We start from the raw sequence: 25,058 nt of genomic DNA on the forward strand, positions 1-25,058 counted from the left end.
AAAAAGGGGGGGAGGGGTTTGAAGAGGGGAGGAGGCTTGAGTTGAAAGCAGTCAAGTACCAAAGTCCTGGGGCAAGGCCGTGTGGAGCTTTAGGAAACTGCATGCCCTTCAGCGAGGGGAAATTTCAAGTGAGATTGCATGGTGGGCTAGATGAGGTTTATGGGAGCGGTGAGCAGGGGCCAGGCCCTCAGATGGAGGGCCTCAGAGATGAAAAACTAAGCCTGCAATGGAAGTTTGTCCTTAACATATTCTTTGGGATTGTGGCTAAACCAGAGAAGATCTCCACATAGTGGAGAAGTGGTAGGTGTCTGTGCTCTTGCCCAGTGCATCTGAACACAGTGTACAGACTAGATGTTCTATGTACATCATCACCAGGGAGTTTCTGAGCAATAGGGGTTCTGCTTCTTTGAGGTGGGTGTCCAGAACCCACTCGACTGGCACTCTTTACCCTGGATTGGGGGAGTCACAGACCACTCTATCGAAAGAGCACTCAGTTACTTTATCTTGCGTGTAATTTGGCAAAGTCTAGGTTTTTGCTGATGGTTAAATGAGTGAAAATAATGGTGATTCAGATGGAAGGGCAGCTGGAAGTTAGGGAAAATATTGGTCATTGACAAAAATTCTGAGAACTTTAAGTTGTATCAAACTGAGAAAATCTCTCCCACAAACACACTGTATATTATATCCTCTAATGAGGATATATTACATAATTGACATCACTAAACAGCACTATGGTTGATTGTGATTTCTTTGTCTTGGAGTTTGGTAATATGCTCAAGTTTACCGGGCTAGTAAGTGACAGGGCTGGGACTAGACCCCTAGTCTGAATTCCTCTCGAACACACCATCATTCCACTCTTCTCTGCCTAAAGCAAACTTTGTGTTCCTTAATACTCCAAACTACCTCAGGGGGTGAAATAAGGATTCTGTGTGCAGAGAACTGGATTGAAATACATAGCTAAAGTAGTTAGAAATACCACAGTAAATCAAAGGCATGAACAAAGAGGAGAAACAGATAATATTCATTGACAATATGACGATCTACATATGCAGTGTCAGATACCCTCAAGATTGGGGAATCACGAAACCAACCTGGAAAACTCCTTCCTGTTGGGAAGTAAATCAACTAAAACAGAAGTCACCCAAGAGGCTCTGACTACTGAAAAAAAGGCTAGATCAGCATCATTTTTCTTTGACAGTCCGCCTCTTTCTTGGGTCCCCTGTCTTATGTTGTGGTTTTCCTATGTCAAATCAAATCAGGGCCAAGAACCTGCAAGGTTTGCATTAGGGACACTGCTCCAGTTTTCGTGGATGTGGAGTTTCCCAGTTCTTTGATTTGAGAGACAGGACCCCCACGAATGAAGACTGGGGAGACAACCACCCCACATTATAGGGGGTCATTCAGAGACCTGCCAAACCTGCTCTCAAGCCTAGAATGCCCAGGCAAGGCAATCAGGGTGGGTATCCCCTCTTCTACTCCTCAGAGTTCTCAGCAAGGTCAAACTCTTAGCCTAAGGAGAATGGTCACACTTCAGTAGAGGGAGGATCCTGGGTTGGATAGGTATCAAGTTGAGGTCCCTGGGTAATGAATGTGGGGACCACCGACTCCAGAACAGTGGTGTTCCAAAGAGACTTGACTCTGCTGTCCGCCTCTCAGGACCCAAACATCCCTAGCGTAATGTGGCTCCCTCTTCCACCTGGGAGGTCTCAGGAAGGAGCAGCCCTTGATCCCAGCACAGTAACCTCATGTCAGACAGGATGGAGTCACACAACTGGCCAGGAGCAAGGTCAGGTCCCTGAGTGAGTAAAGAGGACATTGCTAGACCCACAAATGAGGGGGCTTTACAAACCCTCGCCCCCATTCTTAATTGTGAGAGGCTTCAGGCAGAGCTATAAGGGCAAGAAGCCTTTTTATTTCTGCCTGGTGAGTCTCAGGGAGGGAAGGGCCTTGTCTAACAGGATGGGCCCCATTTCTGCAGAGGGTTCGGAGTCGAGGTGAGGACCCTCAGTGCTAATGAGAGAATCTCTTCCCAAAAGACAGAAGCTCACAGAGTCCTGTCCCTCTTTTCAAGCCTCTGGGGCCCCAGGCAGTTAAGTCAGAAGCAGTGCACCCTGACTCCTCACTAGGGACTCGGGAAGGTGAGGGCTTGCCTTGGGGGCTGGCTGACTTGGGTCAGTAGGGGGAGGAGTCCCAAGTTCGTGGGATCGCAGTGTTCTGAAGTTGGTGGTCCCCAGGTCCTCAGTCAGGGTCCTCACTCAGTCAGGGTCCTCACCTTGGTATCTATCAGAGCCTGATAGGTGAGGACCCTGAATGAGGACCTAGGGACCACCAGCTTCAGAACACTGCAATCCCACAGAGCCTAGTCCTTGCGGTCAGCCCTCAGAACCCCCGGCAGCCATAACCGGATATGAGTCACCTGAACTTCCGCTTGGGAGACGGGGGTGGGAGAGACACATCGACCAGTGGGCGTAGCATTTGTTCCGCCGAGGGTGGGTTCCCAGGTCTTCTCTGAAGTCAAGGTGAGGACCTGCATGTGAAGTGAAGGGACCATTCCCCCTCCTATAACAAAAGTGGCCCCACAAAGTCCTGCCCCTGGGGTCGGCAATGGAAGGTCCTGGCACGGCTGTTAGGCTGAGTTCTGCCTAGAAAGTCTTAGGGAGGAAGGCCTTGGTCTAAGAGAGTAGCCCTGATTCTGCAGATGAAGGAAACGTAGGCCCTAACTGGAGCCGAGGGGAGGGTCCTGAATGCTAATGAGGGGATCTCTTCCCAGTAAAGATGGCGACAGAAAACAGTACCCCTACATTTGGTTCCGGGAGGCTCCAGGCAGGGACAGTTTTATTTGACAGGCCCTGACAATCACCACCTTCCACTCCCCGAGAGCTCCTGGAAGTGAAGGCTTTGTTTGGAGCTTGGTGAACTCAAATTTAGTGGAGGGAGGAGTCTCAGGCTCTGATAGATACCAAAAGGAATACCCTAAGTGAGGACCTAGGGACCACCGACTCCAGAACAGTGGGGTCTCTCAGAGCCCTGCCCCTGCTTTCAGCCCTTAGAGACCCTGGGCAGTTGTGGCCGGATATGACTCATCCTTACTTCCGATTCAGCTTCCAGGAAGTAAAGACATTTGTCTGTGGGTGAGGACTCTGGCCCCCTGAGAGTGAATTCTCAGGGCTATTCTGGAGTCAAGGTAAGGACCTTGCGTGGGGACTGAGGGGACCATCCAGATCCATAACACATGAGGCCCCACTAAGTCTCACTACTGCTGTTGGCAGAGCTATCAGACTTTATGCCTGGAAAGTCTCAGGTAGGGAAGGCCTTGGTCTAAGGGAGTAGCCTGGGTCCTGTCTGCAGTGAAAATGAGGTCCCTGAGTGCTAATGAGGGGTCTCTTCCCAGTTAGGGAAAGCAGCATCCCTGAACTTATTTCTGGAGGCTCTAGGTGGGAGTAGTCCTATATGGAGGACCCTGTCTTTCCCCTCTAGGGACTCGGAATTTAAGGATTTGCTCTGAGCCAGGGGGCCTAAGTCCTACCAGTGTATTGGAGGCAGGAGTCCTAAGTCCTGCCTGTAGTTAAGGTCAGAGACCTGAGGGAGGACTAAGGGGAGCATCAACTCTAAAAAGTGTGTCTCATAAATTCTGACCCTTCTCTCAGCCCTGGGAAAACGCCAAATATTTCTTAGGCTGAGGCACCCGCCTCATTTCTGTCTGGAGAGTCCCAGAGGTGAGGCTATTGGACTAATTGAGTGGCCTCAATTTTGCAGAGGGAGGAGACCCAGGGCTTCACAGAAGTCAGAGTGAGGACCGTGAATAAAGAGTGATGGTACTCACCCCCCAGAAAGCCCCCCCCCCCTTGTCTGCAGCACTAAGGAGCCCAGGCATGGAAGTCAGGGGTGTGTGAACCCTACTTTATTTTTGATGGCATCAGGTTGGTGAGAACCTTTGTTTGAGGGGAAAGACATCAGATCAACAGAGGAAGGTGTCCCAGGCCCTACCTGGAGCCAAGGTGAGGACACTGAATGAGGACTGAGAACCCCAATGACTCTAGAACAGAGAGTCCCACAGAACTGTCAGCAGTTGGTGGCAGTAGTGGGCTGAGCCAGCAGTAATGGGCCGAGGTGCCCCTTTAGTTCCTCTTGAGGGGTCCCAAGAAGTTGAGGACCTGGGTTTGAGATGTAAATTTAGAGCAGCACAGAGGAGGGGGCCCAGGCCCTGCCAAAAGTTGATATGATGGTCCTGAATGTGAACTGAAAGGATCTTCATACTCCAGAGTAGAGAGGATCCCACAAGGACTAGACCTGCCACCACTGTTCTCAACCCCAGTAAGCACCAAGCAGGGCTGGCAGGCTGCAGCCTGAGGCTCCCTTTAATTATTTCCACAGGATTCTCAGAGTACAGGTTGATCGTAACAGGAGCCCTTTGGTTTCCTAGAGCTGTGTCCTCACGGAAACCTGCAGGGGCGGCCTTGGTTAAAGCCAAGGTGGTCTCTCCTTGTGGAAGGTGCTCCCTTTCATCCTCTCTTCTCTCATGCCCAGATCACCTGCTGTCCTACCCACACTCCTACTTGCTGTCCCTGGCCACACTCATCATGCCTCGGGGACCGAAGAGTAAGCTCCACACGCATGAGAAACACCACCAAGCCCGAGGTGGGATCCAGCGTCGGGGGAGTGCTCAGGCCACTGCAGCCAAGGAGAAAGCATTCCCCTCCTCGGCCCCTCCTCCCTTTAGTGTTCTTCCTCACAGAAAGCCTGCAGCTAGGTCACGTAGCACTCTCAAGAGGTCTCAGAGAGCCCGATCCACCAAGTCTGCAGGTGTTTCTCGCACAAGATCATACAAAGGAGCCAACCGCAAAATTGAGAAAAAGCGAAGTTCCTCCCAGGCCCCACTCACCACTGTGCGGTCTCAAGGAGACCCTCTAACCAACACAACGGGTATTTTGGTGCAGTTCCTGATGCACATGTACAAAAGGAAAAAGCCCATCACAAAAGCCGATATGCTGAAGATTGTCAGTAAAAAGTACAAAAATCGCTTCCTTGAGATCCTCAAAAGAGCCTCTTTCAGCTTGGAAGTGGTTTTTGGTGTTGACTTAAAGGAAGTCGATTCTACCAAGCATTCCTATATCCTGGTCAGCAAGATGGACCTCCCCAACAATGGAACCATAAGCCGTGGCAGAGGATTTCCCAAGACCGGTCTCCTGATGAATCTCCTGGGTGTGATCTTCATGAAGGGCAACTGTGCCACTGAAGAGAACATCTGGGAGTTCCTGAATAAGATGAGAGTCTATGCGGGGAAGAGGCACTTCATATTTGGGGAGCCCAAGAAGCTCATCACCCAAGATTTGGTGAAGCTTAAGTACCTGGAGTACCGCCAGGTGGCCAACAGTGATCCCCCACGCTATGAGTTCCTGTGGGGCCCGCGAGCCCACGCTGAGACCAGCAAGATGAAAGTGCTAGAGTTTTGGGCCAAGATTAATCATACCGTCCCCAGTGCTTTCCACTCTTGGTATGAAGAGGCTTTGCGAGATGAGGAAGAGCGAGTCAAAGCCACGGTTACGCTGCAGGCTGAGGTGGATGCCACGGCCAGTGAATATCCCAGGGAATGTCCAGCAGTGCCTCCCACACCTAGTGAAGTTGAGGGGGATTCTTCACGTTGTGGCTGAAGAGAGCAGTCAGTGTTCTAAGGAGCGGAGGGCAGGGTGTGACTGAGGGAACACAGTGTATAATACCTCTGCACTCCTGTTCTGTATGGGTAATTTGGAGATTTATCAGCATTTTTATTTTTTGTTCTTTTTCAAATGTTGTTACTTTGAAGTGAAGGCTTATCTAGCATTATAGTCTAAATTTGTGAGTTACATTGGTCTTGCTTATTGTTGTTTATCAGGTTTAAGAGTTAAGAGTTTTGCTGTTTTATAAAACAAATTAGGAAAATTTCCATCTTATTTAGTAATCTGGTACAACGTAACATGGCATTGGTGTATGCATTTCCTTGAAAACATGAAAAAAATAAGCACTAAAATATATGGAATAGATACAGAGGAAAAGAACAAGATGGTTGGTATTTGGCTTCCTAATCCCTTTTACTCTGTGTTTTAAAAAATTCCAAATAACAGTACGTGCTTGAGTAATTGAAGAATGTAGAATTAAACCTTAATAAATTAGACACCATGCTTACGGGCTCATTTATTCCCCAAACATCGCCTGAGCATCTGCTCTTAGAAGGTTTCATGCTAGCACTGGGAGAGCTGAGAAAAAGACCGAGACATTGACCATAAAATTATAGAGTCGAGAAGCGTCTATCATATAAGGAAGAATGGTGATATTCACTCTAAGACCGAAAGGACACATGGAAGGATGGGATAAAACAGGAGAGAGGTGGTTCCAGATGAGAGCAGTTAAGTGTCAGTGCCCTGCAGAAAGGCAGCGTCGGGCCTTCGGAGACTGCAGGTCCCTCATTGGGAGGTAATTCTAAGTTGGCTGCATGGGGGGGGGGGGGGCGTCCATGAGGCTGTTATCATAGGGAGCAGGGGCCAGGCCCTCACATGGTGGGATTCAGAGTTGAAAGACTAAGCCCAGAATGGCAAACTGCCCTGACCAATTACTTTGGGATGGTGGGAAAGCCAGAGAGAAATCACCCGAGGCGGGGATGGAACGTGTCCTGTGCTCTTGTCCCGGGGCAGGTGAATGCAGTGTGCAAATTCAAGGTTTTATTTACATCATCTCCAGACAGTTTCTGAGAAATAAGGGTATACTCCTTTGGAGTGGATGCCCAGAATCCACTGGACTGGCATCCTTGGCCCTGGGGTGGGGGAGCCAGAGCCCACTCCACTAAAGCATCATTCAAATTAGGTTATCTTGATTGTCATTTGGCAAACTCCAGGCAAGGTCTAGATTTTTGTTGGTGGTTGAACGAATGAGAGTCAGAGTGGTTTAGAAAGAAGGGCAGCTGAGAGAAAGGTACGTTTGGGGGCCTTAAAATATGTTTTAGGAGTTTTGTGTTGCATCCACTAAGGAAGTCCACCTTACGCCGACATTGGATGACATACTTGAATGGGGAAATAATTACTTAGTGTTCCTTGCTAAGCACCATTTTGTCTGATAGAGTTTTCTTTGTTCTAGAGCACTGCATAGTTCCTGACATCCCCTGGATTAAAAATTAAATCTCATTGCAGTGAGTTGAAACTCCAGGGGACAAATTAATCGTAAGAACTGGCACCCTTAAAGCTCAGTACAGGCCAGGCAATGTGCCACGCACATCTACGTGCATTATGGACATGCTACCAGTCCCCAAGACAGAGCCATCAAACCCATTTCACAGATGAAAAGACAGCCTCACAGAGTTCAGTGTTGTGCCCAATTTCACATGGCTGCTAAGTGACAGGTTTGGAACCAGACCCCTGGCCTGAATTAGTCTGAAGCCCATACTTTTCTACTCCTCCCAGCCTTAGGCTAACTTCATATTCCTTATTTCCCCCTTTCTTCTCATTGCTACAAAAAGTGTCTCAGGTACTAAAAAGGACTCTGTGCCCAAGATACTGGATTAGAATACGTAACCAGAGCAATTACCATATCAAAATAATTGAGAAGTGTGAATAAAGGAGAGAAAGAGATAATATTCAGTGACAATAGGATCATCTATATATCCAAAGTCAGGGGCTCACAAAATCATTTCGGATATTCCCTTCCATAAAGAAAGTTACATCTATTCAAACAGAACTTACATAAAAAGCTAAGTCTGGTTGCTAAAGAGAAGAAATGAAGTATTTTTTTTTCCTTTGACAGCACATGTGTTCGGGGGTCTCTGCCTTGTGTTACAGCTCCCCTGTCTCACATCACTCCTGGGACAGGGACCCAGTCTCTGAAGGGTTTGCAGTAGGGAAAATGGTCAAGAGTTTGCAGGGACATGGCCTTTCCCAGGAAGCCTTCAGTCAAGAAACAGGAACCATAATGAAGATCCCTTTATAGTAGGACAGGGGAGAGCAACATGCCAGGCAAAGTTGTCAGTCTGAGCATCCCCTCACTTATTCCGCAGGGTTCTCAGGGACAGGTGAGTCCTGCCTTAAGAGGCAGCCTCAGGTCACTAGGGGGAGGACTCGAAGTCTCTGACACATATGAAGGTGAGGACTCTGAATGAGGTGTGAAGAGAGCAGCCACCCAGAGCAGTGTGGCCCATAGACTCCTGACCCTGCTGTCAGCCCTCAGAGTCCCCAAACAGCCTTGGAATGACGTGGCTGAAACTGACTCCCACTTAACAGGTCAAAAATGTGAAGATCTTGGTCTGAGGTTGATTAACTCAGATCAGTAGAGGTAGGATTTCCAAGGGGTGCCGGGAGGAAGGTGAGTACTCTGAAGCATTCAGGGGCCACCAAACCCACATCAGTGGAGACTCACAGAATCCTTCAAACTGTCATCAGAGCTCCAGGCATAAATGGCAGGCAGAGCTGGCCTCATATCCTCCTCAGGGGTAACAGAAAAGTGGGGGAGGTCCCAGGTCAGCAGGGAGAGGAGTCTTGGGCCTTCACATAAGTCAGATTTAGGGTACTGAGTTAGAACCCTGAGTGGGATCACCATCATAGGGCCTCATGCTGCCTGCCACAGCTGTCACTTGTGGAAGACCTTGGCAGGTGTGGCCAAATAAGGCCATCCTTGCCTCTTCCTATTAGATCTCGGGGAGCTATAAGCCTTTCTTTGGGGAAATGTCCTCAGACCAAGAAAGAGAGGAACCTCGGGCCCTGCCAGGAGTCAAACCAAGTAAACTGAGTGAGGACCAAGGGGACAACCTGTCCCTGAATAGATGGGAAAACAAACAGTCTGGCCCTGCCCTTGCACTCAAGACTGAAAGCCCCAGGGCCAGGGTAGGAGGCTGAGTGCCCCCAGCATCACTTGTTTGAAAAAACGGACTTCATTCTTTAGAGCAATTTTAGGTTCACAGCAAAACTGAGCAAAAAGTACAGAGTTTCCATCTACCCTCTTCCCTGACACACACACAGCCTCCCCTGCTTTCAGCATCCTGCAGAGAGTGGTCCATGTGCTACAGTCTCTCAACTTACAACCACATGTCAGAAAGCTCATAGTTACATTAGGTTGATTCTTGGTGTTCTTACATTCTGTCCGGTTTGACAAATCTTTGATGACTTGTATTCACTGTTACAGTATACATAGTATACAGTATACATAGTAATTTCACTGCCCTAGAATCCTCTATGTTCTGTCTGTTCATCCCTCCCTCCCCCCCCCCCCCCCCCGCAGAAACCACTGATCTTTTTACTTTTTCTGTAGTTCTGCCTTTTCCAGAATGTCAGAGAGTTGGGATCATGCAGTATGTAGCCTTTTCAGATTGGCTTATTTCACTTAGTAATACACATCTAAGGTTCCTCCATGCCTTTCCATGGCTTGATTAGCTCATTTCTTTTTAGCACTGACCAATACAGGCATACCTCAGACATACTGTGGGTTTGGTTCCAGACCACGGCAATAAAGTGAGTATCACAATAAAGTGAGTCAGAAGAATTCGAAGCAACTCCTGATCCATTAAAGTGTGATCAAGAGATTGCAACGATGCAGTCCCATCTTCAGGCTCCACATAATTCTAGTTCTCTTGCTCTCTCCACCACATCTGCCGTTACTTCCTCCACTGAAGGCTTGAATCCTTCAAAGTCACCAAGGAGGCTTGGCATCAACTTTTTTCAAGCTCATATTCATACTGCTATTTTGATCTCTTCCCATGAATCATGAATGTTCTTCATGGCATGTAGAATGGTGAATCCTTTTGAGAAAGTTTTCAATCAACTTTGCCCAGATCCATCCAAGAAATCACTATCTGTAGCAGCTATAGCCTTACAAAATATATTCCTTAAGCAATAAGAATTGAAAGGTGAAATAACTCCTTGATTTATGGGCTGCCGAGTGGATGTTGTGTCAGCAGGCATGAAAAGAGCACTCATTGTCCATCTCCATCAGAGCTCTTGGGCGACCAGGCACATTGTCAATGAGCAGTCATATTTTGAGAGGAATCTTTTCTTCTGAGCAGGTCCCAAGAGTGGTCTTAAAATATTCAGAAAACCATGTTGTAAACAAATGTCCTGTCATACAAGCTTCGTTGTTCCTTCTATAGAGCACAAGCAGAGTAGATTTAGCATCATTCTTTTTTTTTTTTAAGATTTTATTTATTTATTTGAGAGAGAGAATGAGGCAGAGAGAGAGAACATGAGAGGGGGGAGGATCAGAGGGAGAAGCAGACTCCCCGCTGAGCAGGGAGCCCGACGCGGGACTCGATCCCGAGACTCCAGGATCATGACCCGAGCCGAAGGCAGCAGCCCAACCAACTGAGCCACCCAGGCGCCCCTAGATTTAGCATCATTCTTAAGGGCCCTAGGATTTGGGGGATGGGAAACGAGCACTGGCTTCAACTTCCAGCCACCAGCTGCATTAGCCCCTCACAAGAGTCGGCCTGTCCTTTGAAGTTTGAAGCCAGGCATTGACTTCTCTTATCTAGCTATGAAAGCCCTAGATAGTGTCTTCTTCCAGTATAAAGCTGTTTTGTGTACACTGAAAATGTGCTGTTTAGTGCAGCCCCCTTCCTCAGTGACCCTGGCTGGATCTTCCAGATACCTTGCTGCAGCTTCTCCCTCAGCACTTGCTGCCTCACTGTGCACGATGATGTTATGGAAACAACTTTTTCCTTAAACTCGTGAACCAACCTCTGCTGGCTTCAAGCTTTTCTTAGGCGGCTTCCTCGCCTCTCTCAGCCTTCATAGAATTGAGAGTCAGGGCCTTGCTCTGGATTAGGCTTTGGCTTAAGGGAATGTTGTAGCTGGTTTCCTCTTCCAGAGAGTCCAGACCACTCATGCTTTCTCCCTATCAGCAAGAAGCCTGTTTTGCTTTCTTATCGTTAGTATGTTCACTGGGGGAGCACTTTCAATTTCCTTCAAGAACTCTTCCTTTGCGTTCACAGCCTGGATAACTGTTTGGTGCAAGAGGCTGAGCTTTTGTCCTTCTCGGCTTTGGACATGCCTTTCTCACTAAGCTTAATCATTTCTAGCTTTTGTTTTTGTTTTTGTTTTGTCTTGTTTTTTATTATGTTCAGTTAGCCAGGATATAGTACATCATTAGTTTTTGATATAATGTTCAGTGATTCATTAGTTGCATATAACACCCAGTGCTCATCACAATACGTGCCCTCCTCAATACCCATCACCCTGTTACTCCCTCCCCCTACCCCCTTTCCCTTCTGAAACCCTCAGTTTGTTTCCCAGGGTCCATAGTCTCTCATGGTTCATCTTCCTCTCTGATTTCTCCCCCTTCAGATTTCCCTCCCTTCCCTTGTGGTCCTCTGTGCTATTGCTTATGTTCCACGTATGAGTGAAACCATATGATAATTGTCTTTCTTTGCTTGACTTACTTCACTTAGCATAATCCCCTCCAGTTCCATCCATGTCGTTGCAAATGGTGGGTATTCATCCTTTCTGATGGCTGAATAATATTCCATTGTATATATGAACCACATCTTCCTTATACATTCATCTTTTGAAGGACATCTTGGCTCTTTCCACAGTTTGGCTATTGTGGACATTGCTGCTATGAATATTGGGGTGCAGGTGCCCCTTCTTTTCACTACATCTGTATCTTTGGGGTAAATACCTAATAGTGCATTTGCTGGGTCATAGGGTAGCTCTATTTTTAACACCTTGAGGAAACTCCACACTGTTTTCCAGAGTGGCTGCACCAGCTTGCATTCCCACCAACAGTGTAAGAGGGTTCCCCTTTCTCCACATCCTCGCCAACATTTGTTGTTTCCTGTTTTGTTAATTTTTGCCATTCTAACTGGTGTAAAGTGGTATCTCATTGTGGTTTTGATTTGTATTTCCCTGATGGCTAGTGATATTGAGCTTTTGATTTAAAGTGAGAGATGTAGGACTCTTCCTATCGCTTGAACATTTAGAGGCCACTGCAGGGTTATTAATTGGCCTCATCTCAACATTTTTGTGCCTCAGGGAATAGGGAGGCCTAAGGAGAGGGAAAGATATGGGGAACAGCCGGTCAGTGGAGCAGTCAGACGCACACAGAATTTGTCAACTAAGTTCACCATCTTATATGGGTGCAATTTGTGGTGCCCCAGAAACAATTACAACAGTAACATCACAGATCACTGGTCACAGATGACCATAACAAATATAATAATAATGACAAAGTTTGAAATATTGCAAGAATTACCAAAATAGGACACAGAGACACAAAGTGGGCACATGCTTTTGGAAAAATGGCACCAAGAGACTTTCTTGGGGCAGGGCTGCCACAAAACTTCAATTTGTAATAAATGCAATATGTGGGAAATGCAGTAAAGTGAATCACAATAAAACAAGGTAAGCCTGTATTCCATTGTTGGGGTGTCATGATTTATTTATCCATGTACCTGCCGAAGGACATCTTGGTTGCTTTCAAGTTTTGGGAACTATGAATAAAGCTGCTGTGAACATCCGTGTGAAGGTTTTTTTGAGGACATAAGTTTTCAACTCATTTGGGTAAATACCAAGGAGCATGACTGCTAGATAGTATAGTATGTTTAGTCGGGTTTTTTTTTAAACGCTTTATTGAGGTACGATTGACAGACAAAAAAGCTGTACATAGTTGATGTGTACAAATTGATGAGTTTGTAGATAAGTATGCACCCATGAAATTGTCACCACAATTTATATTATGAAAACGTCCATCACCTCCAAAAGTTTCCTCCTGCCTTATTTATTTATGTGTTATAAGAACACTCCCTATAAGATCTATCCTCTTAACAAAATTTTGAGTATACAATACAGTATTTTTAACTATAGGCTCTATGCTGTCCGGTAGACCTCTAGGATTTATTTACCTTGTATAACTGAAATTTTGTAAGCTTTAATTAATACCCCTCCATTTCCCCCTCCTCCTAGCCCCTGGCAACCACCATTCACTCTCTGATGCTGTGAATCTATTTTTGATTCCTCATATAAGTGGTATCATGTAGTATTTGTCCTTCTCTGTCAGCTTTATTTCACTTAGCATAATGTCCTCTATACTGTTGCAAATGGCAAGGTTTCCTCCTTTTTAAGGGTGAATGATATTCCATTGTATGTATGTTTCACCCTTTCTTTATCCATCTGTCCATCAATAGACATTTAGGCTGCTTAGCTATATGTCTTAGCTATTGTGAATAACACTGCAATGAACACGGGAGTGCAGATATATCTTCAAAATCCTGATTTCAATTCCTTTGGATATATACCCAGAAGTAGGATTGCTGAGTCATATGGTAGTTCTATTTTTAATTTTTTGAGGAACCTCCATACTGTTTTCCGAGTGGCTGTACCAATTTACATTCCCGCCAACCATGTAGAATATGTTTAGTGTAATAAGAAATTTCCAAACTGTTTTTGCAAAGTGACTGTACCATTTTGCATCCCCACCAGCAATGAATGAGAGTTCCTATTGCTCCGTATCCTCACCAGCATTTGCTGTTGTCAGTACTTTGAATTTTGGTCATTCTAAAAAGCATGCAGTGGCATTTCATTTTTATTTTAATTTGCAACTTTCTAGTGGTGTATTATGCTTAGTATCTTTTCATATGCTAATTTGCCATTTTATATATCCTCCTTGATGAGGTATCTGTTCATATATTTTGCCCATTTTTTAACATTTATTCATGACCTGTTTTTATTTTTTTATTATTATGTTCACTTAGCCAACATATAGTACATCATTAGTTTTCGATGTAGTGTTCAACGATTCATTAGTTGCATATAACACCCAGTGTTCATCACAACACATGCCCTTCTTAATACCCATCACCTGGTTACCCCGTCCCCCCACCCCCTCCCTTCTGTAACCCTCAGTTTGGTTCCTGGAGTCCAGGGTCTCTCATGGTTTGGCTCCCTCTCTGATTTCAGTTTTCCCTCCCTTCCACTGTGGTCTTCCGCACCATTCCTTATGTTCCATATATGAATGAAACCATATGATAATTGTCTTTCTCTGCTTGACTTATTTCACTTAGCATAATCCCCTCCAGTTCCATCCATGTCGATGCAAATGGTGGGTATTCATCCTTTCTGATGTATTTTGCTCATTTTTTGGTTGGGTTGTTTGTTTTCTTCTTGTTGACTTTTAAGTGTTCTTTGTTTATTTTGGCTAACAGCCTTCATCAGATATGTCCTTTGCGAACATTTTCTCCCAGTCTGTGGCTCATCTTCTTATTCTCTTGATGACTTTTTTGTAGGGCAGAAGCTTTAGTTTTAATGAAGTCTAGTTTATCAAGTATTTCTTTCATGGATCCCCATCACTTTTTATATCATGTCTAGAGGAGGTGAGATCCTTGGTCTGAGGGTCCAGTCACCAGTCAGCCGAAGGTGTGTGGGGGGGGGTGGGGCAGTCCACAACCCTGTGTGGTGTCCAAATGAGGACCCTGAATGAGGACCCTGAATGGATACTTAGGACCTAGCAACCCCAATACAGAGAGGTCCCCACAGAGCTATAAGCACTGAGTGCCTCCTGGTAAGGGTGGTGGCCTAAGGTACATTACTCACTTCTTTCTCATGGGTCCCAGGGAGCTTTAAGGAATCAATCTCAGTGTAGCAGAGAGAAAGGGTTCGAAGTCTTGACAAAAGTTATTATAATAATTTGGAAGGTAAACATAGAGGACCCCTTGCCACGTTAGAACACATGTGGCCCCACTACCAGCCATGCTGTCACACTAGTCAGTAAAGGACAGGGCTAGCAGGCTATAGCCTAAGGCTCACTTTGTCTCCAGTAGCTTCTCAGAGCAGGCTGAAGGAGAACAGGAGCCTTGTAGGTTCCTAGAGAGTGTCCTCAAGAAAACCTGCTGAGGTTAAAGCCAAGGTGGAATGTCCCTGCTGTAGGTTCACACACCATCCCATTGTCCCTCCTCCAGGTGCCCTCATTGCCCACTGTCCAGCCTGCTGTTCGTGAGCACAGAGTCATCATTCCTCAGTATCAGAAGAGTAAGTTCAACAACATGAGAAATGCCACTAGGCCTGAGGTAAGACCCGGGATCTCGAGGGGGCTTAGGCCATTGCAGCAAAGAGTCCCCCTCTCCTCCTCTGTTTTGGGGATGCTCCCTCAGATTGCTGTATTGCTGGCATTGCTGGGAGCCTCAGAGATCCCTACTCACCATTATTACTTCTGCAGCTATTTCATGCGTGAGGTCTGAATGAGGTGTCAAGAGCCACGATGAGAAAGTGCAAGTTGCTCTGAAGCCCCAGCCTCTGCTGAGAACTCACTGGAACATTCCCTAACCAGGACGTGAGCATGTGGGCACACTTCCTGCTGGAGAAGCATGCAGTGAGGGCGCCCATTATGCAGGCTGCACTGCTGACAGTCGTCAACAAAAGGCACAGGGAGCACTTCCCCGAGATCCTCAGGAGAGCCTCCGAGCGCATGGAGCTGGTCTTTGGCCTAGCATTAAAGGAAGTCAAGCCAGGCGGTCACTCCTATACCCTCGTCAGCAGCCCAGACCTCACCAGTGACGGCAGTGTGAGCAGCGCCTGGGGCTTTCCTAAGAATGGGCTTCTCATGCCTCTTCTGAGTGTGATCTTCTTGAGTGGCAACCGCGCCTCTGAGGAAGATATCTGGGGATTCCTGAATATTTTGGGCGTCTATGATGGAAGGAGGCACTTCATCTTTGGGGAGCCCAGGAAGCTCATCACCCAAGATTTGGTGCAGGAAAAGTACCTGGAGTACCGCCAGGTGGCCAACAGTGATCCTCCACGCTACGAGTTCCTGTGGGGCCCGAGGGCCCATGCTGAGACCAGCAAGATGAGAGTCCTAGAGTTTTTGGCCAAGGTTCATAATACCGTCCCCAGTGCCTTCCCATTCCATTATGAAGAGGCTCTGCGAGATGAGGAAGAGCGAGCCCGAGCCCAAGCCACAGCCCAGGCTGCCTCTATTACCAAGGCCGGTGCACGTTCCCGGGCCAAGTCCAGCCGCTCCTCTCGTCCCTAGACAGGGCTGAGGCAGAGTCTTTGCTTTGTTGTTGAGGAGGGCTGCCAGCTTTGAAGTAGTGAGAGGCTAAGGTGGGGTTGGCGAGGCCATAATATTTATCTTCTTTGTTTTCCTGTTATACATTGGTAGCTTACAAATATAGTTCCTTTCAATAGAATGTTTATTTAGATTCAGAATCCAAGTTTATAAATGACATGGATCACACATTGCTGTCAGATTTAAGAGTAAGAGTAGTTTTGGTGTTGTGTAATAAAGCCTGAAAATCCTTGCATCTTCTTTGGGTTCCAGAACAACATAATATGGCTTTGGAATGGGGATTTTCTTAAGAGTAAGAGTTTTGGTGTTGTGTAATAAAGCCTGAAAATCCTTGCATCTTCTTTGGGTTCCAGAACAACATAATATGGCTTTGGAATAGGGATTTTTCTTGGAAATATGAAAGAACTAGCAAAAGTATAGCTGTGGTTTTAAAATGGAAACGAAGTAAAATGTAGTTAAATATTGGTTTATTCTATTCATTTTTGTCTTTCTCTCTCTAAAATTCAAGGATATATACCTGAATGTCCTTAACTTATTCAAGAATGCAGATAAAATTAAATAGTAATAAGTTACATTCCTTGCTCTGTGCCCCGTTTATTCTTATCATTAATTGAGCATCTGGTCTTTGGAAGGTTGTATGTTAGTAGTGATGATGCTAAGGATAAGACCCTGCACGTAGATTTTTAGAGTGTAAGAGCAGTTATATAAGGACGATGGTGTGATGAACTCCAACATGTAAGACAAGTTTGAAAAAAAGCAATGAGGAAGGGGGGCAAGTGAGAGCAGTGATGTATAAATTCTCTGAAGCAGGACCCTTGGGGTTCTCCTCAGTGGCATAGCTGCCATTCAGGAAGACAGCACTGCAGTCTCTGACATCTCCTGGACAAAAAAAAAATTCTCAGAGATGAGGGTAGTTCCTTCTGGTGTGAAAAAAAAGCATAATAATAACTACCATTTATTAAAGACCCAATATTTGTCAGTCACTGTGCCAGGTGCTTCACATACATTACATATGTTCCAGCAGTCCTACAGGACAGGGCTTCTCCAACCCACTTGGCAAATGAAGAACTTGAAATATGCTCAAGTTGACATAGCTGGTGAAGTGACAGAACCAGGGGTAGAGTCTGGTCTGGTTCCTCTGGAACCCATGCTGTTGCACTCCTCGCAGCCTGAGGCCAACCTCGTGTCTCTTAATTACTTTCTCTTCTCACTATTCCATGATGACTCTCAAGCAATGAAAGAAGGACCCTGTGGCTGAAGTACTAAATGCAGGCCTAAAGAAGGAAGGTGTAAATGAAAATCAAGGACAAGTTGGGGATTGTCCTTGGGTTCATTTTCCTAGGATCCTCCTGCCCCTCGCCCCAGGGTCCCTTGAGAGCTGGCGCTGCCCTGGTCCCAGCACTTGTGCACAGTCCTGGCACTTTCCTGCATGACAGCTCCCTCCCCTGGGACTTCCCCAGCGGCCCTCATGACCAAACTGGGACCTGGCCCATTGGCCAGCTCTCCTGTGTGTCCTCCTCTGGAGGCTGCCCCTGCTCCTGGTGGCACAGAGAGCCACTATCCCCCGCCCTCCCCTGACTTAGAGCATTGCAACTCCCTGCAGCCCCCATCCCTCCCCTTAGCCCCCCTCTGACAGCAATTGCCCTTCTGTGTAATTCTGACAGTGAGGTTTATACACCTCCTCACCTCCCCTAGGTGCCTCCATCACATTCTCAAAGTGTGTGTGTGTGTGTGTGTGTGTGTGTGTGTGTGTTTTGCCAAATCAGCTATTATGTAAACTCTGATTTGGCATGGAATCTATAAGGCCTTTGTTTATAACTCTGAGGCTGGAGAGGCCTTTTTTGGGAAACAACCTGATATTTGCAGTAGGATTTTAATGGAGTATCTTACTTGAAAGTGGCCACTGAATCTACACACTGATGAGTGAGCTTAACTAAGTGGTCAAGAACCAAAGCCTCCCTCCTAAGTGATAGATGAGGAAGGACTGAGGAAATCACTGCATAAGCAAATGTCTACTGAGGCTGAATTTCTAAAAACCCATCTTGGAGTCCTTAACAGACATGCTGACTTTCAATAAAAAGGAAAAAGTATTCACCATTCTTCCAGTGAATCTTGTCTGTATCTGTCCCAGGGAAATGCTGTTTTTACAGAGTGTGTTTAATGGCACCTCTTCAGGTATTCAGGCAAGCTCAGTCACGTGGTGGGTAGCTATGATTTTGACCACGCGCCAAAAGGTAGGAGAAAATCCTCAGCCTACTGAGATTCTACAGGTTATTGCAAATGGCCATGCAGAAAGGTGCTATTGACAAGGGGTGAGCTCTCCCTGCTAAGAATTACAGGGTCCTTTTGAAAATTAGATATAATCCTTTATTTGAAAATTCTTTTTTTTTTTTATTTATTTATTTATTTATTTATTTATTTGAGAGAGAGAGAATGAGAGACAGAGAGCATGAGAGGGAGGAGGGTCAGAGGGAGAAGCAGACTCCCCGCCGAGCAGGGAGCCCGATGCGGGACTCGATCCCGGGACTCCAGGATCATGACCTGAGCCGAAGGCAGTCGCTTAACCAACTGAGCCACCCAGGCGCCCCTATTTGAAAATTCTTAACATTGTATGCAGTAGAAAAATAATTGATGAATTTCTGGGTAAATTTGGCCTTCTCAGAAACTCCTCCAAGAAGGGAACAGGTCGTTGTTAACCACCAATTGCGGGAGTTGCTCTTGATGGAGCACCTACAATGTGGGAGCGATTCCATCCCCAGTCCACTTATAGTTGGGAAGGGTCATATGACTAACCCCTACCACTGATACATGAGTAGAGGCATGTTTGTCACCTCCAGGCCAAGGCACATGACAGTGAGTGTGCTACTTCCATGCTCTCTTTTCCATTCAGCAGCAAACATGGGGAGCCCATGTGAGATGATGGAGACAGCCTGGATCTCTGGGTCACCTGACAGCAGTGAGTCTCTGCCAAACCCCATCAGGTTTTATGTACATAAGAAAGTTCTTGTTGTGTTAAGCCACTCAAATTTCAGGTTTTCTCTGTTGCATCAGTAACTTTATCTGAGGAATACACACCTGCTTATTCTGTCGCTGGGCTCATTTAAACATGTCATTAGACAAAGCTTTGCATTAGACAAAGCTAATAGTAGTGTAATTCTTGTTACACAAAGTTCGAACACAGGTCAATCACAGTCTCCCCTCCCGCCCTTAGAACTTTCCTCCAAATTTCAACCCCATTTTCAAAAGTAACCACAATGAACAGTCTGGTGTGTGTCATTTTAAAGGTGATTTGAGGCTTTTTCATACATAGATGTACTGTAAAAATATAGTTTTTAGGCATACATAGCCAACAATGTGCATATTGTTCTGTAACTTGCTCTTATAACTCAATGACGTAAATACAGGATCTTTCCATGACAGCTCATATAAGACCTGCCTCACTTTCTAAAAGTGCTACATCACCATTAGAAAAAGTTCTGGCCATCCCTGTCTCTGGTCCTGGCAAGCGACAGCGAGAAGCAGAGTTACCTTAGCCAGCCTGTAGATCCATGGGAATGAATGGCTGTTGGGTTAAGATGCTGAGTTTTGTGGCTGTCCGACAGGCACAAGAAGTTTACCAATAGGTACCTGAACGGTTAGTGGTTACAAGCCATTTATATTTGAATTTTTTATCTTCTTTGTTTTCTACAGGTAGCATGTATTATTCTTAAAAATATTTTAAAAGGTTAAGAAAAACTTCAAAAGGCACGAGAAATTCCAATTGTAGATGTTAGGGAAACCTTTAAAATGGGAAAAATATGGAAGAAGGACTGGAGCACATTGGAAATGCTACATACTCAGAGCCTCGTTTTCATGCATATTTTATATTTTAAGTGATTTTTAAACTTAATTTTTCCAAGCTGAAACATTTTATAATTATTAGCCTCATAAGATGTTTCATTTTTATTTATACAAATATTTGGAATCTTTGATTAGATGTGTGCATTTGGGTCAGTTGGACTTCCATTATTATGCATCAATGCACTTTTGGAATTTGACATTCTCCTTTTTCCAATAAAATGCATATATACCTGGCACAGCTTCCTGCTTGACTACTATTGTGCCTTACGTAAAATGACATTTGGTTTGCTTCTCCTTGGTTAGAATCAATAATGTAAGTCGTATTTATATCCTGAAATAATATGTATTTCTTGTCTAGCCACATTGTAGGTTAAATAGGCTGTAGGATCTGGCCTGGGAAACTAATCACCCTTTGTTATTTCTTTGCAGTCAGGAAAGGGCAGCCAGAATTCTAAACAATCAACTTTAGAACTAAATATATAGGATAAAAGTTGTTTAGAAATTGAGATGTCTTGCACTAAGGGGAAAATATTAATACTGCCCTTCTTGCAAAACAAATGGCAAACTCAGGCAAAGACAACTCAATCAGCATTTGTATCATCATCTCAAGATTTCGAGTCAAACTACGAGTATAATATATTGTAATGTGTATATGTGTTGTGATGTCAGTTTCCAGTTCAAGTTAACTCTACTGGCTTTATTAATCTGACAAACACATTTGTTAGCTAAACCCCAAAGACACTGCAGAATCTCTGTCAGACTGTTATAACTGAAACCCCCTAAAGTGTTTGGACTTACTGGCTCTAAATAATTCCACATCTGGAAATCTGTGGAAAGTTCTCTTTTCTGGGACTCTGGAACAGTGTGGATGACACTGTTGTGATTGTTCTCTCCTCTGCCACGTGTGCTACTGCCTTGGCTTTTGTATTAGTCATGATAGGCTAGGCTATGTTAGAGGGTCTAATTAATCCTGAAATCTCAGTGGGGTACAACAGAGGTGTATTTCTCGAGGACGCTACATGTTCAGTGGGTATGGGGGAGGGAAGCATATTAGGGGTTGTTCTGGGGCTTGCCTACTCACTGAGGCAGGGGAGAGTGGCCAGAAAGTCTCTAAGGGGCTTTTCTCTGATTCAGGCAAACCTATTACTTCCTTTCCTATTCCATTGGCTAAAACTAGTCATATGTCCTTGATTAGCCTCAGGGGTGTCTGAAAACTGGAGGTTTCCATGTGCCTAAGGAGAAATAAGGAACTGGATTTGGTGAGCATAGCATGATCTCCACTAGAGCTTTCAAGACACTACCCTGTCCTGGTTCTTCTTCTACCTCTCAGACTTTTTTTCTTCCATCTCCTCAATGGACTTCTCCACATCACTTACACATTGGTGTTCCTCAAGTTACCATTTCCAGTCCACTATTTTTTCTCTCCACAACTATCCCCAGGTAATTTCATTTACTCTGGCAATTATAACTACCAGCTATATGATGCTAACTTCCATATCTATTATCCCAAGCTCTGACCTACCCACAAAGCCTTAAACACAGATCTAACTATGATTAGTTCATAGATATCTCGAATTCAGTGTGGCAAAATATAAACTCATTATTTTCTCCCAAAACTCCTTCCTCCTCCTCCTGTATTCTTTATCCTAGGCAGTGGCAGCACCAGATTTCCAAGCCTAGATTCCTCCCTATCATTCCTATCCCTTAATTTTATATGCCAACTTGGCTAGACTGTCGTGTCCAGTTGTTTGGTCAAACATCAATCTGGATGTCACTGTGAAGATACTTTTTAGATAGATATGACTAATATTTAAATCCACAGGCTTTGAGTGAAGCAGATTACCATCTGTAGTGTGGGTGGGCCTCATCCAATCAGTTGAGGGCCCCAAGGACAAAGACTGTGGTTTCCCAAATGAATTCAGCATTGAAACTAGAACACCTAGGCATCGTTCCTTTTCCTCATCACCCTCCCAAACTATAACCAAGAATCAAGCCCTGTTGATTCTACTATTAGATATTAGTTACAACCTTCCAAATTCTCTTCAGTGTCACTAAACTTCCTCACCCTCATCCATCTTCGATTTCTTCATTTGTCTTCTAACTACTGATCTCCCTGCATCTGCTTTTATGCATCCTTTCCAGTTCTTTCTTCCTCAAGCTTTACGACCTGCATTACAGCACCACTTTTATGATGCAATTTTGAGCTTCATTTGCATGAATTTTCAATGGTGGTTTGGATGGTCCTTGAGATATTTTCCAATTACCCCATTCTTATTTTGTGTCCTAGCGCTCCGTGCTGTTGAGGATACTATAGGAATCTTCAGAATTCCAGAAATCTACTTAGAGAATCCTGAAATCCGGGAGTAGATGGAAGGTCTGAAGGATTTGGTTAGAAAAGGAAAGAAAGCATCAGCGTTGTTTCTTGATCTTACACAGCCAGGTGGCAGTGTTGCTTCTTGGAAGATAGTCACTGGAGGTTTGTAGCTTTGGAAGTGGGTTTGGGGCTTGACCCTGGGCATTTATTTTATTCTGGTGAATCCAATCTACCTGCAACCTATTTCTCCCCAGTCATGTCACTGGAGCAGCAACACAAGCTTGATTCCTTACTTTTTTCAATTACCTTTTTTTTTTTTTTTTTAAACACACCTGATTCCCTGGATGAAAGAGATTTGCCTGAAAGAAAGACGAGATGAGGAAGAATTAAAATCCAGTTCCCGGTTGTCCTTCCTACAGAAAGACTCATTATCAGGGAAGCAATTGTAGTACCATTGCAACAGACTTGTGAAAACTGATTTGAAACTTACAGCAAAAAACCATGTAAAGCCCTTCAGTCCAATCCATGTGGCTGCAGGGTAATTAGTGAAATCCAGATTAATAAGAAACTTGCTAGGCAGCAGGGTGATTTGACTAACAGCCTGGAAAGGTACAAAATAACTGGGTAATGAAGTGGATCTGACTATAATGTGCAAGATTGCTCCTGGGATTGTACAGAAATCCATTATTCAGACAGATGCTGTATCTTGTGGACAAGAGATCTTCAAAACTGGAAATACTGTATCTTTCCCATCTGACTCTGCTTCATGCCCCCATGGACCAAGGATTGAAGGGCAAATTGAGAGAGGGAAATATTTTAGTAAATTCTTTCCAGGTCTAATCTGATATGTCATCCAAGGTGGAGGATGTGTTCTGTGCTACTCTAGGGCTTTGTCACACATCATTGGATCTGACTCTCATAAAAAAGAAACCCTGTCTCAAGGAGGAATAATAGTTACCACTCTCATTTTTTCATCGGCAATTAACTTGAAGTTCTAAGATGTGAAATGCTAGATTTGAATGTGGCTACCAAAAGCACATAAAGACAAGTTTTCTTTCATTAGTGATGCCTCTGGGAGTTGCCAGGTACCCATAGCCAGGTTGCAGCTGAAAAATCCTCTGTGAGTTTTCTCAGACAGAGTGGAAAACTACATGCACACATTATTGGACAAATCATCAGCTTCACAGGTGACAAGAGCACATTTCTGTCCAGGTGAAGTTCTCAGAGATAAATAAGTGCAAACAGCATCCATTACTTATTAAGAATGAGAAGCTTCACTCTAACAAGAAAAATTAGCCTTAGGCATGAGGAAAATATGTGTCTGCCTATGTGGTAAGATTCAGGAAGCATCTCAATGGCTTCTTGCCCTACCCTGATACAATTCAAATAGATCTCTATCCCCATTCTTGCCATTCTCCCAGGTGGGACAGCAGATACAGGGCCAGAGGGAGATGGTACTGCCCTTAGAGCACAGTATGGGTATGCTAGACCAAATCAACGTGTGGGACATTTGGCAAAAGGAGAGGCAAAGAGACAGAAATCAAATTTCCAGGGTTTGAGACTCGAAACATAAGCAGAGTCTAGTTCAACTTCCCTGTGAGGAATTAGCAAGTAGAAAACAACAAGGACAACAATAATAAATTTAGTTCCTTAGGAATTGCAAGGCTCTATGGTGGGTAATAGGAAGGAGAGAAATAAAGAAAACATTGTCCTAACCTCAGGGAGTTTCTAGTTTACCTTGAGAGATAACACGTGTGCATATAAAACCACACCTAACTGTCTAAGGCAGTATACCACACTTGTGAAAAGACTGATCTCAGAGTGAAGGGCTTGAGCCCGGTGATAAAAGAGAAGGCTTTCTTCCTTTGTTTCCTTTATGTTTATCTTGTAAGATTTAGGAGCATGGGGGGGGGGGATTTTTCTGTGGTTAGAATTTAATATTTCAGAAGGGGATAGATGAAAGGTGACAGGTGTTATTTATTTCTTCAAAACAAAGAGAAAAAGATAATCTGACTCCCCTCTCTTTTCTCCATTCCTAGCTATAAACCACATCATTCAATCAGCAAGAATTAATTGAATGCCAGTTATGGGTGAGATGCCCTATATTTGTGTAGCATTTAAGAAATGGCCAAAACAGGGGTGCTTGGGTGGCTCGGTTGGTGGGGTGTCTGACTCTTGGTTTTGCCTCAGGTCATGATCTCAGGGTCCTGAGATGGAGCTCCACATTAGGCTCCGCACTCAGCAGGGAGTCTACTTATCCCTCTTCTTTCCTCCTTCTCTGCCCCTCCCCCCTCTAAAAATAAATAAACTTTTTAAATCTTTTAAAAAAGAAATGATAAAAAACACATGCATGTTTATATTTTCCATGCATCCTCATAATTTCTCTGCACAGATAAGTGGGGCAGAGATCACTCTGGCACTTTATGGTTGAGAGCCCTGAACACACTGTCAAAGCCAAAGACCCCCTCAACCATGATGATGTTCAGTGGATGGTTCTGCCATCAAAGGCTCTTGCCCCAGTAGGGATGGAAACATAAGTCATAGACATGGCAAAAAGGTAAGCTATAGGGAGAGAGTAAAATTAAAAGTCACTTAGCTATGAATCAGAAGATTCTAATTTGTGTCCTGATGCTGATTACAAGTGAATCTAGAGAAGTTACTTGACTTCTTGGGACCCTATGTTTTTCATCCATAAAACTAGGCAATAGCTTGCTTCAAAGTGTTGCTCAGAAGTTCACATCAAATGTATGCAGACAGGCTTTAGAAAGAATAAAGTTCTATAAAGATATGTGGCATTAAAAGGGAAGAAAGAATGAAAAAGTATGAAGAGAAATGTTAGATGAAATGGTAACAATAGCAACAATAAACATGCATTAATTGCTTACTTTTTCCAAGA

General features: G+C 44.7%; 1 protein-coding gene and 1 pseudogene across 1 annotated transcript; both read left to right on the plus strand.

The window, feature by feature from the left end:
* Positions 1-4,580: 4,580 nt before the first annotated feature.
* On the plus strand, positions 4,581-5,651 carry MAGEB3 (MAGE family member B3). The gene has a single exon (XM_032426478.1). The coding sequence runs from the start codon at positions 4,581-4,583 to the stop codon at positions 5,649-5,651; it is 1,071 nt and encodes a 356-aa protein (XP_032282369.1).
* A 2,321-nt stretch (positions 5,652-7,972) lies between these two features.
* On the plus strand, positions 7,973-15,972 carry LOC116645989 (annotated as a pseudogene).
* The last annotated feature ends 9,086 nt before the right edge of the window (positions 15,973-25,058 follow it).

Source organism: Phoca vitulina, unplaced genomic scaffold, assembly GCF_004348235.1.
Source record: "Phoca vitulina isolate PV1807 unplaced genomic scaffold, GSC_HSeal_1.0 scaffold35, whole genome shotgun sequence".
NCBI classification, from domain to species: Eukaryota; Metazoa; Chordata; class Mammalia; order Carnivora; family Phocidae; genus Phoca; species Phoca vitulina.